Below are 12244 nucleotides of genomic sequence, written 5' to 3'. Positions count from 1 at the left end.
CCCCACTCGTTATAAACATTTATTACAGTTTGCTTTGTGTAGCATTCATTTCTGAGGATGTGCACAAGCACGTAGCAGCCATGTTACTGTGTGTCCTCGACCTGGAGGTGACGTCGGTATCACCCTTTGAAGACTATGAATTTGTGATGGTCTTTATAAACATTACAAACGAAATGCAGGCCACTATGATCAAACTCTTTTTAAAGTAAAAAGTTGATGAATCTGGTTAAATGTAATACTTTGCAAATAGTTTAAAAAGCAAGAAATTATTTACTTCCTGGTAACATAATAATAATTAATAATAATTTTTACTTCATTAATTCTAATTGTAAAATCCGGCTCGGCATTTGACCCATCTCTAAATGTACAAGAGAGCAGTAGGCTGCCATGATTTAGCTCCCGAGGGCAGTTGAGTGGGGTTAAGGCCCACAGTAGTTCAAAAAATGCTAAATCAGTTCCTGGAGAGAGAAGAAGAAAATAGAAACAACCCTGTGCTCAAACTGTACTTAATAGCCTGTGCATTTCCGTCTGTGGGGTGATTTTACTGAACGGTTTAGAAGAAAATATTAAACTGCCTAAAAATGACACACAACTTAAAAAAAAACAATAAACATTTTTTAATTGTAAAGCCCCAAGGAAGGAGAGAATATTCCTCATGTACATATATTTGTTGTTGTGTTTTTTTTGTTTTCATCTTCTATTTGTGTTTTTGGGATCTGCAGTGAGTAGCTATGAAAAAATGTTTCATCTATCCGACTGAAACCAATCTGTTCAGATTCCAGCTGACATGTTTACGCTGGATCAAGTGATGCGATCGGTCGTATTTACACGGACAGATTTAATACGATCGTAACGCTTTTGACATGTGCAATGCCTGCTAGTTCAAAAGAAGTTGTTTTTTATATATATATATATATATAATTTTGTCTTTTGTTCAAAATAAATAAATAAGTAAAAATTTAAAAATGTGAACACATTTAAAATAACATCAAATTTCTGATTTTCTTTGCAAAACATTTCAGAAAATCTCTTTGTTTGCTACCACTTGGCTCTGATTGATCCATATTAGGATCATTCAGTTGTAGCTTGTTCGGTGTCGTAGGAGAATAATCACTGGAGGTTGTGTCATGTCCTGCATCTGACAGCTGCTCAGCTCATGCTGACACATACTCCAAACTTCCTTTCAGCGTCTACACCAAACTATAAAAAAAACACTATCTCAAATTTGTCACTTCAAACTGGCATGACTGACAGGAAAAACAATGAGCAAAGGACAAACGCGTCGACTCATTGATTCGATTTTGCCTAGCAACTGCATTTGTCTCTATAAGCTCTGTACTTATTTTAATTCCCCACAACAATAACAAACACTGCCATTTGGGAACAATGAAGCATTTCTGCTGCATTTCTCTTCTCCTGCTGCTTTTCCTTTGATTTTGTGTCGTGCCTTCAGCCTGCAAGTACCTCTTTTCATATCTCGTATTTGTTGACTGTGTTGCTTATTGAGCGATGACTGTGGCACAAAGGCTACTGGGAACAATAAAGGGCCTCAACTTTGATGCTTTCATTACTGCATGTGGGTTTCGCTGTGAAAGTTATACATACATTACTGCCAGTTTTCATTTCGGCTCCTCTTTTTGCTTTATTGCTATCAGTGCTTCACGTCTCCTTTTGAGGCACAATACAGAGCAGATATTCCTCAGAGAATTAAGTGAAGGTGTAGACTACACATTGTTTTAGTACTTTGTTCAGAGAGAAGAAACCCAGAGATTTCTGTTTTCTTTCCTACAAGCTCAGAGCTGTAGTAACAATGTCTGTGCAGTGCAGATAGCCTACAGGTAACAAGGCCCATAAAAAGCTTTTCCTGAGAATGCTTTTGTGAGTGTGAGGAGGGATGCTTTGCAGTATGGATTTGTAGGGGGGTGTAGGCAGGCTAGTGCTGTAAATAAGACAGTAAAAAAAAGTAGAACACAGGCACACAGCTGCATCGGCATCTGCAGTGAAGAGATAAAGACAGCAGAGCAGGCCCAGGTCCAACGTGTCACGCTGGAAATCAAAGCCACGCCAGCTCCCAGGAACTCCCAGTTGGCCCTAAACTTAGACATAAAACTCCTTCCATGTGGATGTGGTCTGCAGATGTCTGTGTGTGCGAATGAGGCTCTTCAGCCAACTCACATCCTGGTTGCTCATATCCCAGTAAGGCCTCTCTCCGTAGGACACCACCTCCCACATGACGATGCCATAACTCCACACGTCGCTGGCGGAAGTGAACTTCCTGAAGGCGATGGCCTCTGGTGCCGTCCATCGAATGGGAATCTTCCCTCCCTTTTCACAAACACACACATAGATGGTATCAACACTCTGAAATGCACTGAATCTAGGGGTTGTGCAATATATCAAATCACAAAGGTTTCACAAAACCAGACAGATCAATAAAAAAAGTTTTAAAAATTATTAAGATAATGTTGCCATAAAACCCTCAGCTATTTTGTCATGTCTTCAGAAGGACATACACACCTAGAATCTGGGGAAATAACGGAGGTAGACACTCCACCATTGCTGCAGAAACTGGAACCAACTTAGCAGCTTTGTTGTTTACTGAGTATTCAGACCCTGGAGACGACTAGTTGTTAAAAAGCACCTATTTTGGTGTTATTGGATGATCTGAAAGCACGAGTCAATCTCACTGAGCAGCAGTGCTGCTGTAAGCCCCTCCCTCTTTCCAAAGCAGTCTCAGGAGGCTCGGTCCTTACGTTGCAGTCCCTGAATTCACACACATGAATTTCATGTGTGTGAAGGTGCTGCTGGCTGATTTACAATCAAATATTAATATGTTTTGTATATATATATATATATATATATATATATATATATAAAACTGCATGCGGAAGCTTAATCCTTTTAATCCCAGTCAAGATCCAGACATTATTTTTTTCAGGACAGCCTCAGTTGTCAGGTATAAATAAATACCGGCTAAAATGCTGTAAAAATAATGTATCAATAGATATAGCAGCATAAAGGCCGACCAGAACAAGAAAACAGAATTTATTACTAACAGAACTTTATAGAAATAACACACAGATCAACAGTGACCAAACCTTTTCTCATCTGAACATCGTTCTCTCAAGTCTTTGCTTTCATGAGAAAAAATATTGGCACTGAAACAAACAGACAACAGGAACTGTTTACATATTTACACTTTTTCTCCAGCTGTTTGTTGCTATTTCCAGTTATTTATGCCACATTTTACCTGCTATCCTCACAAAACCAACTACAACCAGCTGGTTTATGTCACCACCATGCACGTTTTCTTGGCTTTATTCCAGCTATAGAGGAGCATTATTTTTCTTCTTTTCAGACACACAGAGAACTTTCTGCTCCATTGTTGATCTTTGGCTGCTCCTTACTGAACATCATCAATCTAAGCTCTCTGATTGGTGAAAAGTTTGACAGGAAGTGGCTTCATCATCATCATGTCCAGGTCTAAATAGAGGTCTCTTAGCAACACAGTAGTGATAGTGATCTTTTAATGATGGATATGTGATAAATAATGCTGTTATCATGGATCATTCATTGTGGAGTCTGACAATAAACACTACATTTTATGGCTGGATTGTAAACCTCCTAGACGGAATATAAATGCCTGGAAAACTTCCATAGATCACCTAAAGGATAAGCTTCCATCACATAGTTACACACTACCATTCTGAGAAGTTTTCCGAGCGCTGTGAGTGATGGCACTCATGCAATAGCAGAGTTTTAAGAGGTAATAATGTCTATGTAGACTGTAAACACAAAAATGTAAAAAGTTTAAAATGTCATTTTTTTTCTGTAACATAATGATTAAAAACCAAAGCAGACTTAAAAACTAATGTAATAATTGCATTAAATAATCACAATCATAATTTTTTTCCACAATCCAGCAGCCCTACTGCAATCCTAGAGATGGAAAAGAAAACAGCCTCTTTTCACCCACCAGAGAGCTTGTGTAGGTGGGGTCAGCGGAAGTGTCATCCAGGAAGCGTGACAATCCAAAGTCGGAGACCTTGCAGACCAAGTTGCTGTTGACCAGGATGTTACGGGCGGCGAGGTCTCGGTGGACGTAGTTCATGTCTGACAGGTACTTCATCCCCGCAGCGATGCCGCGCAGCATCCCAACCAGCTGTGTCATGGTGAAGCGCCCGTCGTTCAGCTGCAGGGAGAGAAAGAGCGCCAAGGCAGGGAGGAGTGAAAAGTCAGCAAGAGAAACGATGTGAGGAAGACGAGGATGGGGCATGAGGAGAGCACCAGAGCGGGGGGCAATCAGTCATTGAGGCCACATGAACATGACATGTGTCATAATGCTTCACTCCCAGACAGCTGACCTTTACACACATGCTGTCCGATTAGCTGATTAATTAGACTCTGTACTGTCAAAGTAACACAGACTCAGCAAAAATAACATCAGAGGGACTAACAACACTGAATTCAAAACTGGATCATTTTCTCCGACTGACAAACAAGTCGCTCTGTTTGCATTTTTAATTCTTCACGAGCCTCGACTACATTAGAACGGCCGTCACTCAAAGGCAATTCTCCCCTTTTAAAAGTCGTCAATTTGCAGAATTTCCCCACTTCTTTTATTGTTAACATTTTAGAGGCATGAAACAAATCTTAGATTAGGGCTTTCAGGGTTCATTTGTCCATTCTCCACATTAGAGAAGCGTGCCGCACTCTGGAGATTAGAATAAATCAGCACCCGACCCGAGAAAGCTCGTGAACCTTGATGTGTGAGGGAGCTGAAACGAATCAATGGAACATCAATATACAATTAAAAATGGGTAGAAGTTTCTGCAAAACTGCATGAAGCTACGCTGGCAGGTTTTTCTCTCATGACCTGAATATCTAATACAAGCAGAATCTGGAAGAGGGAAAAAAAGGAAAAAGAAAACAATTTTTAACGTAATCGTTGCCTTTTTTGGCTCCACGGTGAGAAAAACAAAGAACACAAGAAGTGACATGACAAAAGCGTAAATATTCTGCTTTGTAGTCGCACACAACACTGAAGTCTGACAGCCTAACAAGCCAGGATGGATGGATGGATGGACGGATAAACAGCCATGATTCATAGCAGGCCTTCAAAGCTGTGCTGGCATCAATGATGTGTGTTATTTCTGTACATCTGCACAGCTTCTACATGTCGTGTGTGTGTGTGTGTGTGTGTGTCTGTGTATGTGTACACAGGGAAATTGTGTCCATGTCTGAGGAGCTGAAGCTCATATTCTCATGTGTGTGACGCACTGTTACAACATGTAAAAATGTGTGTGAGTTAACCCAATAGTTCCCTCATTAGAGCAAAACTCCGAGTTCCTCTGAGTCACAGGCCGAGTGTATGCGAGTGTATGTGAGTTTATGCGAGTGTGACACAGACCAGGCAGCTTTTTTCTGTTATTTGTGGGACAGCTGGCTGAGAGGAGTGGGTGAGAAAGAAGGAAAAAGCTCCGGCTGGACTATCAGATGTGAGGCTACATCTAATTATTGTTTTAAATCCCAATTAATTGCTTCAAAAGATAAAAAAGATAAGAAATAGTGTCACCCTTAGAAAAGATAAAGGGAAACTATATCATTAATTTATTTGTTTTTATTAATTTAGTTATTTTAAAGCAATGCTACCTATTTTTGATAGATCTACTCAGCGAGGCGCCACCTAGCCACGGCTAATTCGGCATCCATCTTGCGTCCTGTCTCTTCTCTGAACTCACTCCAGGTAGTAAAAGTCAGTCTGACGTTGACTCTTGACTCATCTCTTGCTCTGTCCCTTTTTTTTTCTTTTAATCTTTTTCTCCAATAATGTCCTCTTCAGTTTCTTTGATAATGTTACAGCCTGTCCTTCCACTTTCAGCCAGTCACTCCATTCCATCTGCACTTCCCTGATCCTCCACACCTGGTCCTGATCCGATCCTCCTAATCAAGCCAACCTGTCACACCTGTCTTCCATTGTTTCACCAGTCCTCATAAACTCCAGCACCACAGTCACTCCCTGTCAGACCTTAAACTACACATCAAGGACTCACTCCCTCTCTGTTCCTGACTTCCTCAACCCCTGTTGCCTTCTCCAGTATCAGTACCAGTATGTTTATTCTTCTGAGTACTATTCTTTAAATAAACCATCGTTAACGTGCTCTTGTCTCTCTGGAGTCCTGTGTAACAGATAAATCCCACAATGCACATTCAAAACGGTAATTGTGTTGATATCCAGTTGCTAGTATGTGATGGGGTGACGTAAAGCTGTCACATGATGCTCTAGGCCAGGGGTAGCCAACGTTGGTCCTCGAGGGCACCAATCCGGCAGGTTTTCCAGATTTCCCTGCTCCAGCACACCTGACTCAAATTAAATGGATCCAAAAGCCTATAAGGATCTCCACAATGACTCGTTAGTTTAAGTCAGGTGTGTTGGGGCACGGAAATCTGGAAAACCTGCCGGATTGGTGCCCTTGAGGACCAACGTTGGCTACCCCTGCTCTAGGCTGAGAAAAGAAATGGTGAAGTGTGGTTTCTCAGTCTCGGGATGATGAGGGCAGCAACAAATGTTAGTGTGCCGTCAAAATCAGTCAGATTTTGATGACATGTTTTTTTCAGTCAATTTGAACTGAATGATTGCATATTAATAGAACCCTACTACATTTTTTTATTTCTAGAAATCTATTTTACTTAAACTATTTTATAATTTTACATAAAAAATTATTTTGTTCAGTTTGTCTAAATGAATGTTTTTGTTTCGGGGTGGGCTGTATTTTCTGTTTTACATTAACAATAAAAAAACAACTTCTATAGCTATTTTGAGTCACTTTATAAGAAAAAAACCCACTAATTCTTTTGTAAATCTGAAGAGATTATTTTTAGACCTGCTAATGAGCTCCAACATTTCTATTTTCTCTACATACAAACTTTTTAATTATTTGCTGAATCAAATTAATTGGCACTTAAAAAATTGCAGCCTTAATTAATATGTTCAAATAAGCAAACAGAAAAGCAGATATTTGAAAGCAAGCAGCAGGAAATGCTTTATAAATGGCCTCAATGGTAAATTATTTTATCATAGTAAAAATATTCTGCTCTGAATGTCTGAGTAAATTAGATTATTCATATTTAATCATACGTTCACTAATATGACTGTAGTTCAAGGATATAGTTTATTTAGGCTTTATTTTTTGGACCAGCTTACAAGTCATATTTATAAGTATGCAAACAAAGAAAAGCAATCAAATAACTTCTAATATAAAGAAAGATTAATGACCTAAATCATTAATAAAGGAAAGTACCCACTTACGTTTAATCAAGAAAGAATGACAGTAATGTAGAAAAGTCTGTTTTCTTTCAGATCTTGTGGTTTTAAGTATCAGGGGAAAAAAGAAAAAAATATCCCTGAAGTTATGAACAACTCGTGACATATTACACAAAGTTAATATTGTTTTCTGCATCTCTCACATCATTGTGGAGGAATTTGGTCCACTCTTCTTCACAATGTCGCTTCAGCTCATTTTAAGCTTTCTGAAGGTCGCACTTCAGCGTTTCTATCTGATAGAAGTCTGGACGGTAAATGGATCGTCATTAAACCTTGATTCTTTTCTTTTCAACTACTCTGCTGCTGTGTTTGGGGTCATTGTTGTATGTCAGGCAGATGGCCTCACATTTGACTCCATATCTTCTGCTGTGCTTCAGGACCAAACATCCCTACATCAGTCTCATCTGTCCAAAGGACATTGTTCCAGAAGTGTTGGGATCATTTCAGATGCAAATGGTTGAGATAACCATGTGTTACGCTGTCAGTAATTATTATGACAGTACTATATAGTTAACAATAAAGTAACAATAGTGAAAAAGTCAAAACTTAAAACACTAATGGGACAAGAAGCACTTACTTTTGGTAATAAATATCTAAACCAAGTGCCAGAGATGCCTTATTTCTACAAATATATGATAAGATTCTTTATAGTGATAAATTTGACTCTACCAAACAGTGGAGCAGGTAGTTCAAAAGTTAAGGGGTAGTTCTTATGATACATGTTCCATCTTTTTTAAGAGCTAGCTGAGGCCTGGAGAGTTTTAGATGTACCTCTTTGGTTGCTGTTCTTCGGTTTATCTGAGCATTAAAAGGTCTGAACTTAGGTTGATCTTGCTGGGACATCCACTCCTGGGAAGACTGGCATCTGTTTTAAATGGTTTATACTTGTGTATAATCCCAATAATCTTGTCATATTACTCAGCAACAGTTGCTTTTCTAAGATTATAGCTGATGTCTTTCCTCCGCATTGTGTTAAACACCTGAATGCTGCACAGCTGCAAACATCTGCTTTTATAAAGGAGCTCACAGTGATAATAATCAGTTAGGTGCATTTGTTTAACATCGCCTGGTAGCTTGCGTACTATTAATTACTATATGAAAGCAGTGAGGGTGGACTGTTTATGTATTTGCTAAATAATAATAACAGAGTAAAATCTCTCAAGGGTAGTATCTCAGGTTGCATTTATTTCATTGTAAGACTTCCTGAGGACGAGGTGATTCTTTATTATGTCTTGATTCATAAAAGCTTACACTTTGATAAGCTGTAGGTAAAATTTATCATAAAACATCTCCAACTATACATTTGTTAGAAAGAATTCAGCCAGTGGAGAGAAGCATAAAGCTGCAATTTATTGTCATTACAGAAAAATCTTTTCCTTTCACTCTTTAACTAATCAATGAATTCTTTCCAATGAAAGGAAACGAAGGAGAAAAAATGTCAATTATTGTTTTCCAAAGCCCATGAGTAGAATTTCAAAAGACTTTTTTTCCCCCTTTCTTAAATCTACCATTTAGAGCCCCCAAGAACATTTGATGTAACAACAAACAAGTACTGATGTGTACAAATAGACAATATGGGGACCATGAGAAGGAAACAATAGAAATAAAACTGGAATAAACAGTTTAACCTTTTAATGGGAATCAAACCCCCAGAAATTAAATCAAGAGAAAAGTGTTAATATCAGGGCTGTCTACCAATACCCAAAACTGATTCACCACAAGCATGAAGCAACCTCATTTAGCCTCGCAGCTTCAGCAAGTAGATGTCTTCACAGCGCAGTCATGCAGAAAAACATGTTTTATTGAATGTAAATGACGTGTAATAGTCCCCACGCAGCTGGAAACGCACCCCGTGACACCTCATTTCTCATCCTGCCTTTATTCATGGTGTGGTCTGAGCTGAAAACTCTGATCGGTAATTTATGCAACGGTTTTACAAGGACGCTGTAATACACCAAAGCAAACTTATCCAAAGGTGTGCCTGTGACAGTTTTCCACCCGGAGTTTGTGCTGCGGAAAAGGTTGTCAGCATCAGTCAGTCACGTCAGGCAGAGACGCCACGCTTGTCTCCAGGCGTTATATTGCACATTTAATCTCTATCACTCAGCAAGTGAGCGCCTCAGGGTGTTTTACAGAGAGTAAAACATTTTGGTAACCCAAAGCGATGATACTATGTGTGTGTGTGTTCTCATCTCTGATAAAAAAAAAAAAAAACTGAGAGAAGATGCTGCAGCTTACTACTGCATCTCCCACCATGCTCACCCTCAGGAAGGAGTCCAGCGCTCCGTTCTCCATGAATTCGGTGATGATGAGGACGGGACAGCTCCGCGTCAGGACCCCCTCCAGCCGGATTACGTTGGGGTGGTCAAACTGACCCATGATGGAGGCTTCTGCGAGGAAGTCCCGCCTCTGGCGCTCAGTGTAGCCCGCCTTCAGCGTCTTGATCGCCACCACCATCTCCCTACGCCCGGGCTGCTTGAGACGGCCGCGGCACACCTCGCCAAATTCACCTGGAGTAGGAGAACAAGCGGTGGGAGGAGGAGGAAGGGGGAGGGGGTGAGGTGGGAGGAGGGTTGAGTGAGCAGAGGTATGGGAGGAGGGAAGAGGACGTCGGGTGGGGGAAAAATGCAGGGAGAGGGAGCGTTACTGGTCGGATTTGGGAGTGAAGGAGCTGACTTAAGAGAGTTGAGGGTCAATTTCAACTGTGGGAGCGATTTAGAGAAGATAAATAGGAAATGATGGGAGGTCAGGGGTTAAAGATGTTGGGGAGAGAGGGAGTGACCGGTATCGATCGAGTGTGCAACCTGGGAGCGGTGAAAGGAGACAGAGGACGGGCGAGGTACTTGGGGGTTTTGTGTTTGGTGCCTGAGTGCGAGTATGTTTACAAGGGACAGAAAGAGAGAGAAAGAAAAGATAAGGAGGGAGGAAAGTTGAACGAGCAGGAGCAGACTGTCATTTAGGGTAAAGTTAGGACAGAACATGCTGCTGGAGAGTAAAAAAAGAAAAGAAAAAACAGACTAGAGGGTACAGAGCAACAGTCACTTCTCTACTTTCCACCTGCAGCTTTCATGCACACTTGAATGCCAGCCCTTTTCTCCGAGCAGGGGACTCTAACACTGCGCAACCCTGATGGCACACTCCAGTTCAAATAAATGATTAATAAACCTGGACAATTCTGTCATCCAGCACAAAAATAGCGGCGGTGTGTTTACCTGCACCGATGACCTCCTCTATTTTCACACAGGAGATGTCTATCTCTTTGGCGAACTCGTGGATGGCATCATTGGGGTCCTCGTAGGTAAAGGGATCGATGTACACTTTGACCCCGGGAGAAACTGAGAAGTCAAACAGAAAGGCAACATCTGTAATGTGTGTTGTATGAATGGATCTATTAAGCAGGCAGAAGGGGCTGCATGTGTCCACAGTTGAATATCATGACTCGGATCAATATTTAATCTTTCCAGCTATGCAAGGTCTTACTGCACCGTCCTGAACTGGCTCAACACGTACTGATCGACTTGCCATGGGATTTTGTACCGACACTGGCTGTGTGTACATGTACCACAATATTACAACTATAAAACTTATTGTAATGAAAACAATGTTCTATGGTATTTACATGAGCAGCATACTGGATATTCCATTCATATTCCCATTTATGGTACAGTTAATCTATATAAATCATGTCCCCTAGGGGTTAAACTGGGATTGAACAATGTTGTTGTCATGGTAACTACAGTTAACAGACTATAGATAATATTGTAATAATTTGACTACAGTTAATACCCATTTATGCTTCAATTCAGCTTTATTTAAATAGCAACAATATACAACAAAACCATCTCAGGACACTTTACAGACAAATTAAGTCGAGTAATGAGAAGCGTCTGTCGGAGTTAGTGTTGGGTATTACCGCATTACTAGTAACGCATTACTATCCATCAGCAACTACTGTAACGCTGTTACTTTTGTCAGTAATTAATACTCTAATGTATTACTACTTAAATAAAGTAACTCAGCTACCATACGGTGCGTTAAACAAGGTACACACATAAAGATTATCGGGCTGTTTTTGTCCCGATTTTGCCCGTTGCCGAACAAGGATGGCAAACACCCGATTATCTTAAGTCTTATAAAATTTTCCTACAAAATTATCATTTGGTCTTATCGAAGAGCAAATCATCCTGACAATCAGCTCTGAAACAGGTCGTGGCCAACAACTGGAAGTATTGAACATGTTCAATATTTACGACCACAAGTCTTCTTGTGTGTGTGGAAAGCCGACGACTCCCGAGTTGTGTCTCTGTGGATTGTGATGTGGAACGAGCTGACTGTGGAGCAATGAGGGATATAAAGAAAAATAAATTAAATATATATAATAAAGAGTAGGAGGAAGGTAGTGCAACATGCAGTATAAATTTAATTTTTGAGCAGCTGTTGTATTATTGTTTATTTCTATTTATTTTATCTATTCTTTTTTTTCATGTAATCTGCTGGCCTGACTTAAATAAATTAGTGTTGTGTTTGTTTTATATTTTGTACAACACTAAATAAGTTAGAAGGATGTTAATGGGCAAACTAAAAAAGTTACTTTTAACAGTAACGCATATGCATTACTTGTTGGTGTAAGTAATCAACAAAGTTACAGAGTTACGGTTTTAAAAAGGTAACTAGTAACTGTAACTAATAACTTTTTTTCAGTAACTAGCCCTGGTCAGAGTGCATTTTGATGATGCATGAAGCCTCACTGGTGGAGTGTAGCACGTGACTGGCTGAAGACGTGGTTTGTGATTAAGTGCACAATTGGAAATATAATGAGCAGTGAGACACATTGCGAGGTCTGAGACAAGGGGCCTTGCATTTTGAGCACTTCTGTCTATTGGAATTTTGATTTGTGGTTTGTTTTTTATATTTCTACCT

General features: G+C 39.9%; 1 protein-coding gene across 1 annotated transcript in view; it reads right to left on the bottom strand.

Annotated features, from left to right (window-relative positions):
• ephb3a (eph receptor B3a) overlaps positions 1-12244 on the bottom strand; it is a 64098-nt gene that overhangs the window by 16616 nt on the left and 35238 nt on the right. Inside the window, exons 10-13 of the mRNA XM_041993015.1 lie at positions 10537-10659; positions 9587-9834; positions 3977-4192; positions 2176-2325 (exon numbers count right to left, since the gene is read on the bottom strand). Coding sequence (XP_041848949.1) covers positions 2176-2325; positions 3977-4192; positions 9587-9834; positions 10537-10659 — 737 coding nt within the window. The remainder of the gene's footprint in view (positions 1-2175; positions 2326-3976; positions 4193-9586; positions 9835-10536; positions 10660-12244) is intronic.

This window comes from Melanotaenia boesemani, chromosome 8 (assembly GCF_017639745.1).
Source record: "Melanotaenia boesemani isolate fMelBoe1 chromosome 8, fMelBoe1.pri, whole genome shotgun sequence".
In the NCBI taxonomy this organism is placed as follows: Eukaryota; Metazoa; Chordata; class Actinopteri; order Atheriniformes; family Melanotaeniidae; genus Melanotaenia; species Melanotaenia boesemani.
This window is presented reverse-complemented; position numbering and strand designations above follow the sequence as displayed.